The sequence below is a fragment of the Triticum urartu genome, chromosome 1A (assembly GCF_056163025.1).
Source record: "Triticum urartu cultivar PI428250 chromosome 1A, HENAU_Tu73, whole genome shotgun sequence".
In the NCBI taxonomy this organism is placed as follows: Eukaryota; Viridiplantae; Streptophyta; class Magnoliopsida; order Poales; family Poaceae; genus Triticum; species Triticum urartu.
In genome coordinates, this window is record NC_141873.1 from 106440909 (window position 1) to 106464341 (window position 23433).

The window sequence follows — 23433 nt, forward strand, 5'->3', positions numbered from 1 at the left end:
TACCAATTTACCACTATCGTTTTGGGGTTATGCATTAGAGACAACTACATTCATGTTAAATAGGGCACCGTGTAAATCCGTTGAGACGACACCGTATGAACTGTGGTTTAGCAAGAAACCTAATTAAGCTGTCATTTCTTAAAATTTGGGGCTGCGATGCTTATGTGAAAAAGCTTCAACCTTATAAGCTTGAACCCAAATCGGAGAAGTGCATCTTCATAGGATACCCAAAAAGAAATTGTTGGGTACACCTTCTATCACAAATCCGAAGGCAAGACATTTGTTGCTAAGAATGGATCCTTTCTAGAGGAGTTTCTCTCAAAAGAAGTGAGTGGGAGGAAAGTAGAACTTGATGAGGTAGTTGTACCTTCTCTCGAGTTGGAGAGTAGTTCATCACAGAAATCAGTTCCAGTGATGCCTACACCAATTAGTGAGGAAGTTAATGATGATGATCATGAAGCTTCAGATCAAGTTACTGCCGAACCTCGTAGGTCAACCAGAGTACGTTCCGCACCAGAGTGGTACGGTAGTCCTATTCTGGAAGTCATGTTACTAGACCATGACGAACCTGCGAACTATGAGGAAGCGATGATGAGCCCAGATTCCACAAAATGGCTTGAGGCCATGAAATCTGAGATGGGATCCATGTATGAATAACAAAGTGTGGACTTTGGTTGACTTGCCCGAAGATTGGCAAGCCATTGAGAATAAATGGATCTTCAAGAGGAAGATGGACGCTGATAGTAGTGCTACTATCTACAAAACTCGAATTGTCGCAAAAGGTTTTCGACAAGTTCAAGGTGTTGGCTACGATGAGATTTTCTCACTCGTAGCGATGCTTAAGTCCGTTCGAATCATGTTAGCAATTGCCACATTTTATGAAATCTGGCAAATGGATGTCAAAACTGCATTCCTTAATGGATTTCTTAAAGAAGAGTTGTATATGATGCAACAAGAAGGTTTTGTCAATCCTAAAGGTGCTAACAAAGTGTGCAAGCTCCAGCGATCCATCTATGGACTGGTGCAAGCATCTCGGAGTTGGAATATATGCTTTGATGAATTGATCAAAGCATATAGTTTTATCCAGACTTGCGGTGAAGCCTGTATTTACAAGAAAGTGAGTGGGAGTAGTACAGCCTTTCTGATAAGTACATGTGAATGACATATTTTTGATCAGAAATGATGTAGAATTTTCTGGAAAGAATAAAGGAGTGTTTGAAAGGAGTTTTTCAAAGAAAGACCTTGGTGAAGCTGCTTGCATATTGAGCATCAAGATCTATAGATATAGATCAAGACGCTTGATAAGTTTTTTCAATGAGTACATACCTTGACAAGTTTTTGAAGTAGTTCAAAATAGAACAGTTAAAGAAGAAGTTCTTGCCTGTGTTGCAAGGTGTGAAGTTGAGTAAAGACTCAAAACCCGACAACGGCAGAAAATAGAAAGAGAATGAAAAGTCATTCCCTATGCCTCGATCATAGATTCTATAAAGCATGTTATGCTGTGTACCAGACCTATTGTGTACCTCACCATGAGTTTGGCAAGAGGGTACAATAGTGATCCAGGAGTGCATCACTAGACATCGGTCACAATTATCCTTAGTGAAATAAGGACATGTTTCTCGATTATGGAGGTGACAAAAAGTTCGTCGTATAGGGTTACGTCGATGCAAGATTTGACACTGATCTGAATGACTCTAAGTCTCAATCTGGATACATATTGAAAGTGGGAGCAATTAGCTCGAGTAGCTCCATGCAGAGCATTGTAGACATAGAAAATTTGCAAAATACATACGGCTCTGAATGTGGCAGACCCTTTGACTAAACTTCTCTCACAAGCAAAACATGATCACACCTTAGTACTCTTTGGGTGTTAATCACATAGCGATGTGAACTAGATTATTGACTCTAGTAAACCCTTTGGGTGTTAGTCACATGGAGATGTGAACTTATCACATAAAGATGTGAGCTATTGGTGTTAAATCACATGATGATGTGAACTAGATTATTGACTCTAGTGCAAGTGGGAGACCGAAGGAAATATGCCCTAGAGGCAATAATAAAGTTGTTATTTATATTTCCTTATATCATGATAAATGTTTATTATTCATGCTAGAATTGTATTAACCGAATACTTAGTACATGTGTGAATACATAGACAAAACAAAGTGTCCCTAGTATGCCTCTACTTGACTAGCTCGTTAATCAAAGATGGTTAAGTTTCCTGACCATAGACATGTGTTGTCATTTGATGAACGGGATCACATCATTAGGAGAATGATGTGATGGACAAGACACATCCGTTAGCTTAGCATAATGATCGTTTAGTTTTATTGCTATTGATTTCTTCATGACTTATACATATTCCTCTCACTATGAGATTATGCAACTCCCGAATACCGGAGGAACACCTTGTGTGCTATCAAACGTCACAACATAACTGGGTGATTATAAAGATGCTCTGCAGGTGTCTCCGGAGGTGTATGTTGGGTTGGCATAGATCAAGATTAGGATTTGTCACTCCGTGTATCAGAGAGGTATCTCTACGCCCTCTCGGTAATGCACATCGCTATAAGCCTTGCAAGAAATGTGACTAATGAGTTAGTTGCGGGATGATGCATTACGGAATGAGTAAAGATACTTGCCGGTAACGAGATTGAACTAGGTATGATGATACCGATGATCGAATCTCGGGCAAGTAACATACCAATGACAAAGGGCATGACGTATGTAGTTATGCGGTTTGACCGATAAAGATCTTCGTAGAATATGTAGGAACCAATATGAGCATCCAGGTTCCGCTATTGGTTATTGACCGAAGATGTGTCTTGGTCATGTCTACATAGTTCTCGAACCCGTAGGGTCCGCACGCTTAACGTTCGATGACGATTTATTTTAGGAGTTGTGTGTTTTGGTGACTGAAGTTTGTTCGTTGTCCCAGATGAGATCACATACATGACGAGGAGTCTCGAAATGATCAAGAGGTAAAGATTGATATATTGGAAGGTAGTACTCGGACAAGGGAAGGGTTCCGGAGTGTATCAGGTACATACCGGAGTACCAGAGGGGTTACAGGAACCCCTCGGAGAAAGATATGGGCCATATGGGCCATAGAAGGGAGGCTAACCAGCCCACAAGGGGCTGGTGCACCTCCCACAAGGGAGGAGGCCGAATTGTACTAGGGAAGGGGGCTCCACCCCCGTTTCCTTCTCCTACTCCCTCTCCTACTCCCTCTCCTTCCCCTTTTCCCCATCTAGTAGAAAGGAAAAAAAGGGGGGCCAAATCCTACTAGGACTGGAGTCCTAGTAGGACCCCCCCCCCTCTCCTTGGCACGCCCCTGGTGGCCGGCCTCCTCCCTCTCCCTCATTTATATATGTGGGCAGGGAACCCCTTGGAGACACAACAATTGTTCCAAGCCGTGTAAGGCGTCTCTCTCCATAGTTTGCTCCTTCGGTCATATTCACGTAGTGCTTAGGCGAAGCCCTGCGCAGATCACATCACCATCACCGTCACCACGCCGTTGTGCTGACAAAACTCTCCTTCGACCCTCTGCTGGATCAAGAGTTCGAGGGACGTCATCGAGCTAAATGTGTGCTGAACTCGGAGGTGGCGTACGTTCGGTACTTGGATCGGTTGGATCGTGAAGACGTTCGACTACATCAACTGTGTTAACATAACGCTTCTGCTTTCGGTCTACAAGGGTACGTGGACACACTCTCGTTTCTATGCATCTCCTAGATAGATCTTGTGTGATCGTAGGAAAATTTTGAAATTGCATGCTACGTTCCCGAACACGCCTGATGTACAAAGAACGGGCAGATCGCCTTCATCTACCTCCAGCCAGTCAGTGTTGACGATCTTCCTCGAAACGCCAGCGACCACCGGCCCAGTCCTCTGCCTCCGCCCTCCCCTCGACCTCAGCGCACCGTCGTGCTTGGCACCGCCCCCCAACCATCCCTTCAACCCCCGCCGACCTCCATATCGGGCGCAAGCAGCTCCTATGCCCCACACCCCTATGATAGACACCGATGCGCCGCTTCCCCGGCGAACGGACGGACTAGGTGCTCTGCGCGCCTAAGCGGGTGATGCTTCTTTTAATAGCGATTCAACTGACCCTGAATTAAAATCCAGGCGGGCTACTGACCTCTAGCCAAGGTGAAATAGTAAATGGGAGGAAACCTTGTGCATTTAGTATCACGAAGAAGATGCAGTAAGAAGCTCTCGACTAGTTTCTTTCATGGGATGAATACGGTGTGAGCAGAGACGTAAGATTTGCACGAGTAAGAGAAGAGGAGTACCTCTTTCTGCTGGCAGTGATGTGTCCTCCTTGTGTTTTTCGAACGATCTTCTTGTGGTTCGTTGGAAACGAGAAGTTGTGGAGGACGGTGGAGCCTTGGACGAACCCATGGCCAAGTTGTTGAGTATGGTGCGGTGGCCATCTGTCGGCGGCGGGGAACCAGATCCGAGGCGGCGAACGACGGCGTAGCGGGAACAACTCCGGTGCGGTGGACGGTTGCGATAGTGGAGCAGCAACGGTGAGGCGCAGGACGGCATAGTCGAAGTGGTTCTGGTACGGCGCACATCGGCGTCGGCGTCGTGGAGGCAGCTCTGCCTCGGCTTCAGCTGCTAATTCCTTAAGGGCGTTGCGGTTGCGTTGGACGACGACGTCGGGGTACCGGCTCCAGCGTGATGGAGGAGGGCGGTGGTGGATTGGGCGCGATGGGGTGGAGGACGGAGGAGGCTGGAGTTTCGCAGCTGGTGGAGAGAGCGTTTTGGCGCCCACGGAGTATGAATGGGGAAACGGAGGGAGGGGGAACTAAGGGGGAACATTGTTTCGGTTTGGGACGCACTTGTTTGAAATTTGGGGAAAGTTACAATCTTTGCCCTCATCTAAAATTTCGGACATATTGCGGGTTGGGGGTAGGACAGTAATCTCAGGTGTCCCAAATGGTGGACGGGATAGATTTCGGCCGAGCGCATGGGTGTTTAGGCGCCCACGGCGTATGAATGCTTCTCGGAGGCGGTTGAGACTGGCGTCTTAGTGAAGTTACAAACCTACCCCGGTTTAGACCATTGGACATCAGGCTGATAGGCTACACGGGCGAGAGTCAGGACAGTAATTTCCTACCACCAAACATTAGTCTCGTGCGGGTGACCAGAGGCTTATTTGGCGCTTCGTTCAATATTTGGGAGCAGAAGCATTAACATTTTTGGTTATCTTAAATTGAACTTTCAGGATTTGTCGAACTTCACAAATCTTGACTCTTGAAAATCCTAAAACTACGATTATTTTGGAATGGAGGGGGTACATTTGAATATACATTGTACACGAGTATATATTAAAAAATATGCAACTTACCTCAATTCATGCATGGTTCCAAATATAATCTCCTTGGTTGCAAAAGAATAGTTGGACATGCGTATGAATATATAGCATGTTCAAACGCACAACAAAGATTGATGCCCCCTTTTAGATCTGATTTACAAATGCCATTATCTCGGATTCAAATAGATGAATGCACATCCTATGAATTCGAATCTTCGAAACCCCCTTTATGTTGAATTCAACATGTATTCTATTTCGTAGCTAGCAATTTGAAATGTATCCATGTAAGTGACAAATGTATAAAGTGCTTCACACTAATAACATGGAGTGCACTAATTAATGTTTATATATGAATTGAAAAAGCAATGCATTGTCTGCATTTCAAACCGCTCTCACTCTATGGATCGATATGAAATAAACACATGCACATGTTAGAATTCAATAGAGCATGGGTGTCTGATAGACCGATTTTCGTTCATACGCAACTTGCAAAATTCACGATCTCATTCAAAAATAATAATGTCATTTATATTTTAATTTAATGCATAGAACCGCCTTTTACACGTAGATACACTATGCCTCGGCCCGTTCTCACACACACGCTATATATCTCTCTATCTAATGCATAAGTGCACACACTTTATATACATCGGCATTTCTCTTTCACACATGCTCACAATCTCTCCCGGGGTGTCGGGGTGTCTCATGCACACACTCTCTATATATCTCCCTCTCTTTTTGACTACTATGCACCACTCTTTTCACTAATCTCAGTTGAAAAACACTATTTCTCTCACATGCACATATACACACACGCACGGTCTCTACTAGCCCTCTATACGCACATATATGTGCCTACGTCGTGTCTCCCGCACGCACATTATCTTTAGGCCTCTCTCGCACACATTGCACCCAGACTAGCGTCACCAAGTTTTGTAATGTGGTTCGTCAGCTGGAGGCAAGGTGGCCTTTGCACGCGGCAGAGGACGAGATCGTAAGTTTTTCTTTCTCTTGTTGAACTTGTTGATTAATTCGTTCACTCAATGTTGGTCTACACATTATGTAGCCCGCACGCGCTGTCGTGATGTACCACAGGACAGAGGGACGGCCATTTAAGTACACACTGTTGGATGAAACTGAAAGGAAAGTATGTGTGGCAGGCCATGATCTGTTGATGAAAAACTTGTTGGACATGCGGTTAATCTAGTCGAATTTGAGACATTGTTGTACTAGACTTAATTTACCTACTACGCATGGATGATTAGTGCTATATTTTATCCAAACTTTGATGAATATCGGCCGGTTTGCATGAACTTTATCCGGTTGATTCATAAAGTGTTTGAAATGTACTCCCTCCGTCCAAAATTACTTGTCACAAAAATGGATAAAAATGGATATACCCATAACAAAAATACATCTAGTACATTCATTCCTCCGACAAGTATTTCCAGACAAAGGGAGTATGAGGGCCCGACAAGTATTTCCAGACAAAGGGAGTATGAGGGCAGCGTTCGATGATGGCCTCCCGCGGCTGTGTTGAGAAAATTTGCGGGTCATCGCTGGAGATGCCCTTAAGGTCCCTACATGGAAATCATTCACCATGTCCATGAGTATCTTTTTAAATCAGCTCCCAGAAGTGTTCATAGAATCATTCACCATGTCCATGAGTACCTTTTTAAATCAGCTCCCAGAAGTGTTAATAGAATATGAAGGGAATCCCATCAGGGCCAAGGGCTCCATCAACATACGAGTCAAAGATGGCATTGCTTAACCTCATTTTCAGTAAAGGGCCTCTAGCATTCTAGGCCTCCTTTGGTTCATAGGATAGGGAAATCATAGGAATATGACATTTTCAAAAAGGGGGCCTCTAGTATTCTAGGCCTCCTTTGGTTCATAAGGTAGGAAAATCATAGGAATATAAAAGTCATAGGAAATGAGATGAGAGGCTTGCAGATCTAATGTAGAAAGCCAGATACAAGAGCAATATTTTGTGATGCACTAACTCTCACAAGAACACAAATGACAACTGAAATTCAGTTGTGCACACTTCGCAGATCACTAGTCACAAACCATTCATAATCATACCTGTCTGAAATTTTCACTGGGCACAATGGGGGGAAAACTTTCAAGTCCTTTGCCACACACACACAAACACACATTTTCATTTGTCGACAAAAACAATATCAGTAAAGAATACAACAATAATGTATCTGTGTCCACAATAGTACAGGAGCCGCTGCCAAAAATCAACCCATCCATATCTGCAAACAGTTACGTCGGACGTCTCCTCATACAAAGGAAAACGGCATTGAGGGCAAGCCATGCATCTGCCGGAAAAAAAACAAGCCCGTGCAGCCAAACTGTGAGAAGGACTACTCGCAAACTGGTGATCAAACCTGACAACCGAGTACGAAATGGCATCAACCAGTCAACTCACCCAGTCCTGAGCCAATGCGGTGTCTTCTTTTAGCTCCTTGCTCAGGTCCAACATTACAGGAGACCACAGAAGAGAAACATCTCAAGAAATGCGGTCAAGCTCCTGTAAATTTACTGAGCAGGCAAAAGGCCGGAGTCAATGAGCGATGACCAGCTATCTGGATGATTTCTTCCGGCTAAGGATCTCCTGCTCTTTGAGGCGCTGTTGAAACCTTGAAAGGCGTGCTTGGAGGCTGACCAAGCCTGCAGCCTTGCGTGACAAAAGAAAGCTCAATTGTGTCACATAGTCGTCAATAAGGCTGCCTGGTTGGTCAACTTCTGCCAGAAGGTTCATCTCCTGAGAAAAAAAAATAATGTGCACTTAGTTTATAGCAGCATGGCATAATTTAATGGTATTGTAAACTACCAATATTCAAGGGGAGGGGGGGCAAATTAGCAAAGGGCACACACTCCCCGTAGGCTGATCCCATATGATTAGGTGTGCAAGTCTAGGATTATTGATATACAAAGGTTAGAAATGTTTTTCCATGTATGAGCACAACATTTGATTTATGCTTTAAGAGTATCCAAGTAATCTGAATACCTGATATCCTAAATGACTAATGGTGTAAGAAGGGAACACCAACACTGAACTGAATGAAATGGGTAAGTTTCATGTACACAAAGAGAGTACTGGCACAAGTCTTGAAACGGTTATTTGCAGACAGAACGGCTACTATCAGCATGCTAACGCACTTAATACTGTCCGAGCATGATTAAAGATAACAGAAGTTCTCAAACATTAAACAACTGTCGGAGGATCAAGAAGACAACCTACTTTCAACTTCAGAAGTTCCGATCAAACCATGGTGATCGTAAGCAGGTGAGTACTGATTACAAGGTATGCCACTAAGACTGTAAGGTTTAATAATTTTTTAAGCCCCTACAGGATTACACAAGTTTGTTTTCTTTTCCGATGAGGGGCTAAGATTAGAGCTAATAAAACTAGTTCTCTCTAGAATGATTGGAATTGTGAGTGCTAGATATGGCACCATCTTTATCATAGGAGTACATTAATGTATGTATCCTTACATCATAAGATGGTAGGAACCTCAGTACCATGGACAAAATAATTTAGCAAGGATCTAAAGAGCATGAATTAAACAATAACAGAAAATTACTCAGCACATGAACTGGAACTTACTTCGCGCACGATCTCCATTGTATTCTCGATTTCCTTCCTGTGAGCTGCAATGAGGGCCTCCTCTTCCTAATATACAAAATAAAGATTTACACCACAAGTTCCATTCAGGATAAATAAGACAGAAATACCAGCAAAATATTGTTTACCTCGAGAATGGCATCTATCTCCACATCATCACATGAACTTTCTTTTTCAGATTGCCTTGAAACCTGAGAAGCTGAAGCAGATGTTGGTCGTTGCTGCTGTTGCAACTGCCTTACCTGCTGCACCTTATATCCAGGCCGACTTGCCTCGATTCCACTATCCTTTTTCATGTAGTTCTGCTTTTCAGACTTGTCTTCCCTTATGACCTTCCTCCTGGGAGGTGAGACTCTCGTAACCTTTTCATCCTCTTGTGCATTTGCTGAATTCTGAATTAACTGTGCTTTACTGTTGTAAACAGTTCGGCCAGAACTGAAATCAACCCTCTCCCTATCATTCAAACCAGATGCACCGTTTTCCTCTTTTCCTCTATTAGAATAACTTGGGATCATACTAAAGTTATTCCTGTCAGGCTCCATCGAAGAGTTGGAGGTAAAATTTTCAGCGCCTCTCCTAGATATATCGACAGGTCTCTTCTCCTGGATCTGGTTGGGTACTTCTTCAGCCTCAACAGATAAAGGATAGGATGGAGCAGATGAAGACTCCCTCATGGAAGGAATAGTTGGTGCAGTAGACTGCTCCTTTCTTGTGTTGCCACCCTTTGAAAGACTTTTAACCCTGTCAATTGATCAGCAAATTTACTGAATTAATAGCCAGAAGCAGTCTAAAATGATGATTTACCACATGTGAATTGGACTTTACGAAGTATGTTTCATGCTATTACCTATCGGCATATCTCAACGTATTTAACGTGTGTTCACATGAACCTGCATTGGGAGAAATGCAAGAAATCATCACCGTCCTAGAGTTGCCAACAAATGAGTCACGGAGAACCTCTGTGAGCTTGCTTCCTCTGAAAGGAATGTGTATCTGATCATTGTCAAGGGCCCGGATGCATTCCTTCAGAGCAAGGAGGCTCTTGTTTATCTCTGCACCTTCAATTCTGATATGATAATAACAGATACATGTCAATAAATTATGTAACTGTACCAGGTTAATGTTTGGAAATATAATAGGCAAATGAATCTGGGGGCAAAAATAACACCTTGTCTGCCTATCATTATCTGTTGTATCAGCGCCACGTTCGCTTCCAGCAAGATCAATAAAAGATATTTTTCCCACTGCCTTTGTGTTTTTAGCTTCATTGGCATCCCTGTCCCTTTGTCTCCTAGTTTCAGTTACTATAATATGCTTCTTCACAGCCAGTTGCAGAATGGCATGTGACCTCGATGACTCTTCATTGGCCCCTGTAGACCCTGTGCTCCTTGCTGCATTTCCCCTCTCAATATATTCCCTGACAACCTGGACATCAGAAACCTCAAATTCCTGCAGACCGACTATGCAAACTTGTTTCTTGCCATCCTCCCTCATCAGTAAGTGTCTACAAAAGAAAAAATGGTGAGAATTTTCAGTTTAACTAAATCCTTCAAAAGTATTGTCCCGATCACAAAATCCAAGTCCAGGGTAGATGTCCACAGAGCAGCAGTAAATCTCATATGATAAATGTTCCAAACTTCAAACAGAAATGTGGCTCTGAGATTCAATTTTTAAACCGAAAGGAACTTGCCATTATTTCAGAAGTAGCAAGCAAATATAGAACACAACAAATGCAACTTAAAAAAAAGACTACCCAACATTTTGACTAAGCATTCCTAAATATGGATTTATCAATGAAATGCTTAATGTTAGTATGTGCATGCATCCATTACCAGCCCCAGGAAAGAAAAAGGTAATAGGCAAGTGCACAACAACCAACCTTCTGTCTGATAGAAGATCATAGAGTTTCCCACCATATATCTCGAAGTAGCTGAGCCACAGCTTAAAATTTTGATTCCGGTAGACAGGTTGATGCAAAAGACGAATCATGTCTTGAGCAGCTCTCAGAGGCAAAGGTTGCATTGTGTATGTCTTCCCACTACCTGCTCATGAACCGGAATTGATTAGGAACATCACAAGGGGAGCTAGTACACAATCTAGACGGCTAAAGAAAAGTGTTTAGTTTCCTTTCAGTTAATCACATCAGAGCTACTGTACAGAAGTCAACCAAAGGGAAAATAGTAGACAGTGAGCTATTTCAGAAGTTTGGGATCCCCAGTTCTCAATACTACAATTATTTGCAAAAGAATTGTGCTCTTTTGCATGAGCCTACTGAAAATTGACCAAAAAAATAGCGTTTGGAAGAGAAACAATACTTTAGACACTATTGAAATCACAGAAACCATGACTCTTTGTGCTTAAAGAAATACAATATGTATGTATAGCTTTCGTCAAAAAACACTATTGCCCAACCTGTTTGTCCATAAGCAAAACATGTCGCTTTTGTTCTCTGGAATATTATTGGTATAATGGGTTCCACTGTCTCACGATACACCTGTCCAGAGAATTCAAAAGGTAAATCAATTTACTGAAAATGTAGTGTACACCACATTGACTATGATGGAGAAAAAGAATAGCATTGTGTAGAAAAATGATGGTACAACTATGTAAACTGGAAATTGGTAGTCCCAAATTTAGCACCAGCTAATTGCCATTCCGAAGTTGGACGGATGATGAAGATGCATAACTGCAGAGTAGCCGAGTAACACAGTGATCAACCATGCTCTGAACAAATTTGCTCAAAATAATTCAAGCAGAGCTGCAGCTGCCAAACAAGTGGGCATGCAAGCACTGGTGTGGCGGGCCAAGGCACACAAATAATGGTGATGAGCAGTAACAGAATGTTGTACAGTCAAGACACATTGGTTGGTGAGCAAGTGATTTGAGCAGAGTTGGAGAACAATATGTGGGAATCAAGCTGACACAATGAAGAGCAACTGAGCAAAGAGAGGTATGGCCATATGGGCATATAGGCTAATAAACTTGTGTCAACAGCCATGTTGCTACTTCAGCAATCGAATATGGGGATAGAGCAGTCAAGGCTGCTTTGGCCAAATCTTACATTCTCTTGGCAAAAAAATAATCCAATGTCTTAGTTATAAATGACAGGGTAATTCGTACTCGCGGGCTGATAGGCTCGCAGCACTTTCCTCATATACCCAAGTTCAGGGGTGTACTGGGGGTGGGGCAGCCTCGGCAGCTGCCCCACGCGAATTTTCAAACTCCGTCTGTTTTTCTTCAACAACTGCCAAATCATCATGTGCTCAAGAAACCCCCATGTGTCAAGCTAACTTGTCACCAATTACCAGTTCTGCCCCAAGTTCAAAACAATAGAAGCAAAAACTGAATTTGATGTATAGAATATGCAGTTTTTAATGCCATAGAAAGAATATTTTTTGAGAATAATTATATTATGAAATGGCACTCAAACAAGAGAAAAAATAATACCTCGTCATTAGAAACATCCTCATCCAGGACAGCGTCAAAACAAAATTCATGCTGCTCCACATAAGCTGTCAAGTCGACCTTCCAGTAGAAATAAGATGTTAATGTACATAAAAGGAAGACCATTAAAACAATTACCAGGAGCACTTCAATTCTTGGAAGTTTATAGTCATGTTAATTTATGGCCATCCCAACAAGGAACTAAACACTACTTTGCAGAAACAAATATAAACACAGCAGATAAACAGGAACTAATAGGATTTCAGTTAATTGTGATATTTTATTACAATTATTTTCTGAATAACCATTTTTAAGCACCCTGAATCTGGAATGTGGATTCAATTCCATTTTTCTGAAGAATCTGCCACTTTGAAGCAGTAGAGTACATCCAACATGCGAGTTAATTCACTATTACAGTAGAACTTGTGACATAACTGAAACAAACTTAACTTTACCTGCCCATCACAAAAAAGAAACAGGTAATGTTATCACAAATGCATGCTAGCATCATTGGGAAGCAACACAACTATCTGGTAGCTATGCTGTAGTGGTTATGAAGAAGGGTTATATCAGTTGGCACTTTCAGATTCAAATAAAAAGGTGAAATAGGATCGCCAGCAAGTGACTAGGATATTGAAATTTACATGAGCATGCTAATCCCTCTTGTGTTCATATGCCAGCCCTCTAATGCGTTACAGACATTCAAAAAGTAAAATAAATTGATTTTTATGGAGTAAACTATTAAAGGTTAAATAAAAATAGAAGTAATAATAATGCAGGCATAATAAAACTTCCTGAAGACAAACAGTGCGTACCTTCAGCTTAGGTTCATAAACTGTCAAAGAAGATGAATCATGCACAGCTACAGCATCATCTTCCTTTCGAGATAACTCTTTTCTGTTCAGGGGCCTCTTTCTTACCTGAATATATTGTTAAACAAAGTCAGGTATATCTGTTTAGTGTTGACAAGTCACAAACAACAACCTAAAGAGATTATCATACCACAACTTTGATCTTCGCTACATTATTTTCTCTAGTATTGATCTCCTTTTCACTCGTCACTGCATTATAGTTATCAGCTGGACCTAGCTGGCTTCCTGTTATCATATCATCCTCATCATCATCAATTTCCTTTGGCATAAAGGGTGAAGGCTCAAATGGTTCTGAATCTACATCCTGTAAGGAAACACAATAAGCTGAAATGGACTGCATGAAGATATTTCCAAACCACATGAATCAACATAAAGTACGTACTGCCATTAACTCACAGATGTTAACTAAGATAGCAAACGGGCACTTTGCAGACAAGACTTCGAGACATACCTCAGAAAGAAGTCCAGTGTCATCCATAGCATGGAGATCCAGAAGACCAGCTCCGAGTTCACCTCTAAGTTCAGGTGAATACAGACCCTCTGCGGAAGTCCCACTGCCAAATTTCTGAGCAGTTGGTGTATAGGGCTCAGAGACTGATGCAGGCAAAGATTCTCCGTTAAAATTCAAGTTTCTCAACAGCATATATAGCCTTTGTTTCTCTTCAACTGACTGTGGTCCATAGCCCTGCCAAATAACAAAATGTAAGGTTGGCAATCGCACATGTTGACAGCATTTTGCATTGGTGAAGGCTATCAATAGGAAAACTATAATTAGTAAAGTCCTCGTGTCATGCAATATTTGAAGCAAACTGTTGTAGTTGAAAAAAGGAGATTTCAACGTGCATGACTAACAACGATTGATGCCAGGGTCAGGGCATTTAAAGAAAATTGATCAGGCTCAAAGTTAACTTCCTAATTCAAATTTGGCATCCATCTGCATAAAAACGAAACATATGTCCTTCATGTTTAGCTTAGCTCCCTAGGAACCTAAACTACCGCATGGGTCAAATGGAAGTCCAAGAAGGACGTAATCCAGTTAGGTCAGTGCAAAAGATGACATCTACAATCTAAATTCGAGACAAAAAAAACTGCAGTTCCTCAGACAACAATTCAAGAATTGTGTATGAACAACTTTTCTCAGATTATTCTATCTATAGGAGCATGAAATTCAAAGGCACCAGGTAAGAGATGTATGCCAGCTTATGACATGTGACCATCATCAAGAACAAAAAAAATAATACCCATTTCACTATCTGTAAAACTATAGGAAAACTATAATTAGTAAAGTCCCTCGTGGCATGCAAAACTTGAACCAAACTGTTGTAGTTGAAAAAAGAAGATTTCATCGCACATGACTAATAACTATTAATTGATGCCAAGGTCAGGGAATTTAAAGAAAACTGATCAGGCTCAAAGTTAACTTCCTAATTTAAATTTGGCATCCATCTGCATAAAAATGAAACATATATCCTTCATGTTTAGCTTAGCTCCCTAGGAACCTAAACTACCACACGGGTCAAATGGAAGTCCAAGAAGGACGTCATCCAGTTAGGTCAGTGCAAAAGATGGCATCTACAATCTGAATTCGAGAAGAAAAAAAGTGCAGTTCCTCATCCAACCAACATCAGACAACAATTCAACAATTGTGTATGAACAACTTTTTTCAGATTATTCTACCCATATGAGCATGAACTTCAAAGGCACTAGGTAAGAGATGTATGCCAGTTTATGACATGTGACCATCATCCAGAACAAAAAAATAATAGCCCATTTCAACTATGCACACCTCTACATCAAATTTGTGAAAACTTCAAGCACTACAAATCCATAGAATATTGGAAATGAAGTAAGCTGATGCACCTATCAGTATAATACTCCCTCCGTTCCTAAATATAAGTCTTTCTAGAGATTGCAACAAGTGACTACACACGGAGAAAATGAGTTAATCTACACTCTAAAATATGTCTACATACATCTGTATGTTGTAGTCCATTTGAAATGTCTAAAAAGACTTATATTTAGGAACGGAGGGAGTAATTAGTAAGAGATGCTAGCTCCCTTTTTTATTGGGTTCACGCCAGTTTGCCCCTGAATCAATCCACACTCCCTCCCCAGCTACATGATGGCCCTTCATCAAACAGATGGAACTTGATGAGCACCATTCCCTGCGTATCGATCTTGCGAACCATGGCCTTTCGCGGGTATACTCTTACTGCACTGATCGGATAATGCAGTTTAAGATATCACAAGCCAGTAGCCAATAAATTCTACCAGAAACCAAGTCAATCCAATCTATTCAGCGCAACCCCTGAATCACAAGGTTCGGTCGATCAATTTCTACAAGCAATCGGAAAGACACGGTACAACACTGGAACGCACCAGACGGCGTCTTCCCAATCCGGCAACCGAAGAACTAGGTTAGATCAAACATTTCGACCGAGAAACCCCACCTGCATGAGCAGACTAGGCAGCATGCCCGCTCCTCCGGCGGCGCCTCCAAGGCCCCCCACGCCGGCGCCACGCTGGTCCCCGGCGGGGCCCGCCGACGAGGCCGCGAGGTGCTGCAGCCCCGCGGACTGCAGCCACCGCGCCATGACGGCGTCGCTCGAGTCCCCCATGTCGGCGGCCTGCGCGGACGCCCCTCCAGCACCCGCGGCGGCGGCGGCGGACCCCGCGCCGCCGCCGGCGAGGCGCTGCGACCTCCGCTGCGGCGCCAACTTGGCGACTGGGTGCGGCGGGATCGGATCGCGCGAGTCCCGCGGCGGCGCGGCGATCCGGCGGGGTAGGGTCCCAGATCTGCGGGGGGGTCGGGAAATGCGGGGCGGCGGATTTGAGGGCGAATTGGGGGAAGAGAGGAGAGGGGAAGCTGGCTGGCTACCTGGCAGCCCTCCTTCGCTTTTTTATTTCCTTTTCTCTCCCTTCTTTTTTTTCGAGGAGCCGATGGGGTTAAAAAGGAGAGGGAAGAGGGGCTGGGAAATGGAGCTTTGTGCAGTTTAAAAAGAGGAGATTTTTTCCATTTGGCAAGCAAATGAAATAAACTTAGTTTTCTTTGCTTGGTCAAGGAATTTGAAGAAAAAAAACAAAGCTATGATGTATAAATGTGTGCATGATATTGATATGTGCATCTTGGAAAGAGGATGGCCGGCTATGTCTTATGTTAATATACAAGAGTGCCATTGGCGGTTGGTGATTAGCATGATAGCAACGTTGATTGTGGTGGTAACACCTAGCATCTTGTAGTGATTGGGACTCGCGACCTGAACAACTCTATAAGGCACAAAATTGCAAACCCTGTTAACGACTTATTATGCGAAAATGCGGTTGTAAAGATAGCAAAAGGCACATTTTCAAAAGTTAATAAACAAAGTTGTATGGTTAAATAGGTAGAATGTTACTTTCATAAACCAAAATGTATATTGTCCCGCTTATCACTAAATCTACTGAGAGTAAAAGATAAGCAACATTTCGGTCTGAGGCTACCTTCGAAAATAATGCTACATAGTATACAAATAATGCTACGAAGTACCTTTGAACGATGATGCATAGTATGAAAAAATGCTATGGAGTACCATCGTTGTCTCGGCACTAACTAAGGTTTTATAACATTGCATGAGATATTTTTTAGAGGAAACATCACTTGCATTTCATTATACCTGACAAATGTCAAGGAATACAGACTCAAATAAGAAATAAGAAAAACATTGTAGTTCTCAAAGTCTTTTAACTCCATGTTATTAGCCAAATAAGAAAAACATCGTTGACCGCACCGTCAGACGAACTGCCATCGTAAAGGAGCGAGTGCAAAGACTGCATCATGTTCTTCAGTAACTAGATGATGTCTCGCATGTTGCTGTAAAAATGTTTGCAATATAATTCGATAAAATTTTGTTACATGGGCATGAATATTTATTAGATTAATAATGTACAAACTAGGGCTAAAATACATATTATTATTGTATGATTATTGAATATAAGTGCCATAGCACAATTAAAACATTTGAGCATTTTTTCATGCATAATTGCGTGTTGTCGTGGGCCTTTTCCCATGCATGGTTGCATGTTGAGATGACATGGTTGCATGTGTGAGATAAATATGTTAGTGGAATCACGTACTTAGTTATATACTACTCCCACTGTTTACAAATATAATGTGTTCTAACTTTTGTCTGAATCGGATGTATGTAGACACATTTTTATGTGCTTGTTCATCCATTTCAGTCTGTATATAGTTCATATTGAAATATTCAAAACATCTTATTTTTGTGAATTGGTGGAGTAGAAGATACCCCACGCGTTGCGGTGGAAAATTTATAAAGTAGCTATGATGCATACGAAAATCATAAGCAAATGCAATCTACATAAGAGGAGGGTATAGGGGGGAAACGAGGATCTCAATATTAACATTAGGACCTCAAAATTCGTGTTGAGCTGTTTTCTACTTGCCTCAGGTTGATTACATAAAACAATATAGTTTCCAATTGTAGCAAGTAGAAACTATCTAAGCACAAGTATCAACGGCGTATGTGGAATATGCAAAATTACAGTTCCAAAGAAAGATAGCAAACATATATCATCAGGATTACACATCTTTTAAGTGCATAAATGACTTAAGAGGCTCCAATGTAGAAAATTTAGCCAAACAACAACAACAACAGCAGCAGCAGCAACAACAACAACAACAACAACAACAACATATAGTATGGCAATTGAGGATACATAAAGGGTGAGTGTAGATTTATCACCCTCTAGTTGCAAGTCAACCAGGAAAAATAAAAACATGCCCCTTGATAATCCACGGAAGTATGCACCCGATACATTAGAATAAGAAAATTGTTATGTTATGCATTGTAAAAAATATAGGACAATATGAGTATAAAAACAGTACACCGCTTCAGCCTTTACGCCATATGTAGTTGCATACAACAAAATCAATAAGTATTGGATTAGCAATCCCCTAAGGCGCGGAACATAGTTTCCAATAATAAGATTAGTCTGGTCTTGTTCCGGCATAACTCCAGAACCCACTCATACAATGAGTAATGTAACATGGGTACATGTCATGTAGGTCTAGACAAACTATTAGTATGAAGCTATTAGCTAGTAAAATTGCAACAGGAAAGTACTATCACCTGAGTAGATCCGTGTTGTGTGTGAGAGCAGGAAGTTACCTTATTTTTTAACCATAGATGAATGGCAACACACTTTGTGCATGTTAGGGCAAGAAAGTTTGCATGCATCAAATCCATGCATGTTTCTTAGTCACTCATTCATACATCAATGTACACAATTATTTGTTAGAAACTTGGAAAATAAAGGACATGTATGCCACGTTTGATTAAAAGCAGGAAGAGAGAGAGTTGCAGTCAATCTTACAAATCCTCGATATTCACAACGAAAATATAGATAAACCAAATTAGGGAGGTTAAACCTTCTAACTCACCGCTCCATCAATGTTACCGGGCATGAGACGGTGGCGGTGGAGCCATGCGAGGTGATGGCTTGTGCATGATGGGCAAGGAGAGCCAATATTTCGTTGTGAGGACCGGGATGGGTAAGGATTCACCCTATGGATATACGAAGGACAAGAGAAGATGCAATAAAGGGGAAGAGATATGCATGAGATTGGAACGGGAAGGGGAGAAGACGGCACAAAATGTTGGTCGTGTATGCTTTCATTAGTTCCCTATATGTGTTGTCTCCCATGGATTTGGTGGGCAAATAATAATGGGATGCATGTATGAAGGAAATATGCCCTAGAGACAATAACAAAGATGTTATTTATATTTCCTTATATCATGATAAATGTTTATTATTCATGCTAGAATTGTATTAACCGGAAACTTGATACATGTGTGGATACATAGACAAAACATCGTGTCCCTAGTAAGCCTCTAAGTTTCCTAACCATAGACATGTGTTGTCATTTGATTAATGGGATCACATCATTAGGAGAATGATGTGATGGACAAGACCCATCTGTTAGCTTAGCATAATGATCGTTAAGTTTTATTGCTATTGCTTTCTTCATGACTTATACATATTCCTTTTGACTATGAGATTATGCAACTCCCGGATAACGGCGGAATACCTTGTGTGCTATCAAACGTCACAACCTAACTGGGTGATTATAAAGATGCTCTAGAGGTATCTCCGAAGGTGTTTGTTGGGTTGGCATAGATCGAGATTAGGATTTGTCACTCCGAGTATCAGAGAGGTATCTCTGGGCCCTCTCGGTAATGCACATTGCTACCTCTTGAGCACTGTGTTGGTTTTTCCTTGAAGAGGAAAGGGTGATGCAGTAAAGTAGTGTAAGTATTTCCCTCGGTTTTTAAGAACCAAGGTATCAATCCAGTAGGAGATCACGCTCGAGTCCCACGCACCTACACAAACAAATAAGAACCTCGCAACCAACATGATAAAAGGGGTTGTCAATCCCTTCACGGTCACTTACGAGAGTGAGATATGATAGATATGATAAGATAATATTTTTGCTATTTTTATGATAAAGAGAAATAAATATGCAAAGTAAAATAAATGGCAATAAAAATAGCTAAGTGTTGGAAGATTAATATGATGGAAGATAGACCCGAGGGCCATAGGTTTCACTAGTGGCTTCTCTCAAGAGCATAAGTATTACGGTGGGTAAACGAATTACTGTCGAGCAATTGATAGAATTGAGCGTAGTTATGAGAATATCTAGGTATGATCATGTATATAGGCATCACGTCCGCGACAAGTAGACCGAAACGATTCTGCATCTACTACTATTACTCCACACATCGACCGCTATCCAGCATGCATCTAGAGTATTAAGTTCATAAGAACAGAGTAATGCTTTAAGTAAGATGACATGATGTAGAGGGATAAACTCATGCAATATGATATAAACCCCATCTTTTTATCCTTGATGGCAATAATACAATACATGTCATTTCCCTTTCTGTCACTGGGATCGAGCACCGCAAGATTGAACCCAAAGCTAAGCACTTCTCCCATTGCAAGAAAGATCAATCTAGTAGGCCAAACCAAACTGATAATTCAAAGAGACTTGCAAAGATAAACCAATCATACATAAAAGGATTCAGAGAAGATTCAAATATTGTTCATAGATAAACTTGATCATAAACCCACAATTCATGGGATCTCTACAAACACACCACAAAAAAGATTACATCGAATAGATCTCCAAGAAGATCGAGGAGAACTTTGTATTGGGATCCAAGAGAGAGAAGAAGCCATCTAGCTAATAGCTATGGACCCGAAGGTCTAAAGTAAACTACTCACACATCACCGGAGAGGACATGGAGTTGATGTAGAGGCCCTTCATGATCAATGCCCCCTCCGGCGGAGCTCCGGAAAAGGCCCCAAGATGGGATCTCTCGGGTACAGAAGGTTGCGGCGGTGGAATTAGGTTTTCGTGGTGCTCCTGGATGTCTGGGGGGTACGTGGATATATATATATATATATATATATATATATATATATATATATATATATATATATATATATATACGTCGGTGGAGCAACGAGGGGCCCACAAGCGTAGAGGGCGCGCCCCCCTGCCTCGTGGCCTCCTCGATTGTTTGTTGACGCCCACTCCAAGTCTCCTGGATTACGTTAGTTGAGAAAATCATGTTCCCGAAGGTTTCATTCCGTTTGGACTCCGTTTGATAATCCTTTTAGGTGTAACTCTAAAATAGGCAAAAAAACATCAATTTGGGTTGGGCCTTCGGTTAGTCCCAAAAATGATATAAAAGTGTAAAATAAAGCCCATTAACATCCAAAATAGATAATATAATAGCATGGAGCAATCAAAAATTATAGATACGTTGGAGACGTATCAAGCATCCCGAAGCTTCATTCCTGCTCGTCCTCGAGTAGATAAATGATAAAAAAAGATTTTTTGATGTGGAATGCTTTCTAACATATTTCTAAATGTAATTTTTCTTTATTGTGGCATGAATGTTCAGATCCGAAAGATTCAAGATAAAAGTTTAATATTGACATAAAAATAGTAATACTTCAAGCATACTAACTAAGCAATTATGTCTTCTCAAAATAACATGGCCAAAGAAAGTTATCCCTACAAAATCATATAGTCTGGCTATGCTCCATCTTCACCATACAAAAAATGTAAATCATGCACAACCCCGATGACAAGCCAAGCAATTGTTTCATACTTTTAATGTTCTCAAACTTTTTCAATATTTACGCAAATACATGAGCGTGAGCCATGGACATAGCACTATATGTGGAATAGAATGGTGGTTGTGGAGAAGACAAAAAAGGAGAAGATAATCTCACATCAACTAGGCGTATCAACGGGCTATGGAAATGCCCATCAATAGATATCAATGTGAGTGAGTAGGGATTGCCATGCAATGGATGCACTAGAGCTATAAGTATATGAAAGCTCAACAAAAGAAACTAAGTGGGTGTGCATCCAACTTGCTTGCTCACGATGACCTAGGGCATTTTGAGGAAGCCCATCATTGGAATATACAAGCCAAGTTCTATAATGAAAAATTCCCACTAGTATATAAAAGTGATATCATAGGAGACTCTCTATCATGAAGATCATGGTGCTACTTTGAAGCACAAGTGTGGAAAAAGGATAGTAGCATTGTCCCTTCTCACTTTTTCTCTCATTTTTTTGGGCCTTATCCTTTTTTTATGGCTTTCTTTTTTTCGTCCGGAGTCTCATCCCGACTTGTGGGGGAATCATAGTCTCCATCATCCTTTCCTCACTTGGGGCAATGCTCTAATGATGATGATCATCACACTTTAGTTACTTACAACTCGATACTTAGAACAAAATATGACTCTATGTCAATGCCTTCGGCGGTGTATTGGGATGTGCAATGATGCATGAGTGACATGTATAAAAATTATGAACGGTGGCTTTGCCACAAATACGATGTCAACTACATGATCATGTAAGCAATATGACAATGATGAAGCGTATAACGAAACGGTGGAAAGTTGCATGGCAATATATCTCGGAATGGCTATGAAAATGCCATAATAGGTAGGTATGATGGCTGTTTTAAGGAAGGTATATGGTGGGTGTATGATACCGGCGAAAAGTGTGCGGTATTAGAGAGGCTAGCAATGGTGGAAGAATGAGAGTGCGTATAATCCATGGACTCAACATTAGTCATAAAGAACTCATATACTTGTTGCAAAAATCTACAAGTTATCAAAGCAAAGTATCACGTGCATGCTCCTAGGGGGATAGATTGGTAGGAAAATACCATCGCTCGTCCCCGACCGCCACTCATAAGGAAGACAATCAATAAATAAATCATGCTCCGACTTCATCACATAACGGTTCACCATATGTGCATGCTACGGGAATCACAAACTTTAACACAAGTATTTCTCAAATTCACAACTACTCAACTAGCATGACTCTAATATCACCATCTCCATAACTCAAAACAATTATCAAGTATCAAACTTCTCATAGGGCCAGTTCTTTTCGGCGATTCTCCCAGAATCGCCCCCCTCCCCAGCTTCTTCCAGAATCGCCACTCCATATTTTTTTACAATCCTATCTAGTTAAGGTCTAATTAGTTAGGATTGTAAAAAACATATGAAGTGGTGATTTTGGGAGAAGCTGGGGAAAGGGGCGATTCTGGTAGAATCGCCCAAAAGAACTGGTCCATAGTATTCAATGCACTTTCTATGAAAGTTTTTATATTATTCCTAGAAACAAATTTCCATGTTGTTCTAAAGGACTCTCAAAATAATATAAGTGAAGCATGAGAGATCAATTATTTCTATAAAATAAAACCACCGCCATGCTTTAAAAGGTATAAGTGAAGCACTAGAGCAAAAACTATATGGCTCAAAAGATATAGTGAAGCACATAGAGTATTCTAATAAATTTCAAATCATGTGAGTCTCTCTCAAAAGGTGTGTACAGTAAGGATGATTGTGGTAAACTAAAAATCAAATACTCAAATCATACAAGAAGCTCCAAGCAAAACACATATCATGTGGTGAATAAAAATATAGCTCCAAGTAAAAGTTACCGATAGACGAAGACGAAAGAGGGGATGCCTTCCGGGGCATCCCCAAGCTTAGGATTTTTGGTGTCCTTGAATTTTACTTTGGGGTGCCATGGGAATCCCTAAGCTTAGTCTCTTTCCACT

The 23433-nt window shown here is 41.3% G+C and overlaps 2 protein-coding genes across 3 annotated transcripts in view; one reads left to right on the top strand and one right to left on the bottom strand.

Annotated features, from left to right (window-relative positions):
• Nucleotides 1-7378: 7378 nt before the first annotated feature.
• Nucleotides 7379-16198, bottom strand: LOC125550059 (kinesin-like protein KIN-13A). 2 transcript variants are annotated; one of them, XR_007301529.2, is made up of 13 exons: nucleotides 15727-16198; nucleotides 13728-13961; nucleotides 13407-13580; nucleotides 13220-13324; nucleotides 12408-12485; nucleotides 11373-11454; nucleotides 10840-11002; nucleotides 10129-10464; nucleotides 9808-10026; nucleotides 9089-9701; nucleotides 8943-9008; nucleotides 7761-8096; nucleotides 7379-7650 (listed from the first exon to the last, which is right to left on the bottom strand). XR_007301529.2 is itself a non-coding variant. In XM_048713000.2 (12 exons), exons 1-12 carry the CDS (start codon nucleotides 15892-15894, stop codon nucleotides 7914-7916), a joined length of 2421 nt encoding a protein of 806 aa, XP_048568957.1. In that variant the 5' UTR covers nucleotides 15895-16198; the 3' UTR covers nucleotides 7379-7913. The 2 variants fall into 2 exon arrangements, 1 of the variants encoding a protein (XP_048568957.1); XM_048713000.2 differs by having other exon boundaries at nucleotides 7379-8096.
• The window catches only part of LOC147990265 (uncharacterized), a 36027-nt gene continuing 28486 nt past the window's right edge, over nucleotides 15893-23433 (top strand). The window contains exon 1 of the mRNA XM_087537776.1: nucleotides 15893-16005. Coding sequence (XP_087393902.1) covers nucleotides 15893-16005 — 113 coding nt within the window. The remainder of the gene's footprint in view (nucleotides 16006-23433) is intronic.

What these genes read in the sequence shown, in the direction of transcription:
- LOC125550059 (XM_048713000.2), bottom strand. Translation starts at nt 15,894, where the DNA reads ATGGGGGACTCGAGCGACGCCGTCATGGCGCGGTGGCTGCAGTCCGCG. An exon ending in TAGCGAAGATCAAAGTTGTG is followed by an intron (nt 13,325 to 13,406) that starts GTATGATAATCT and finishes CAATATATTCAG; the next exon opens with GTAAGAAAGAGGCCCCTGAA. An exon ending in CAATGGAGATCGTGCGCGAA is followed by an intron (nt 8,097 to 8,942) that starts GTAAGTTCCAGT and finishes TTTTTTTCTCAG; the next exon opens with GAGATGAACCTTCTGGCAGA.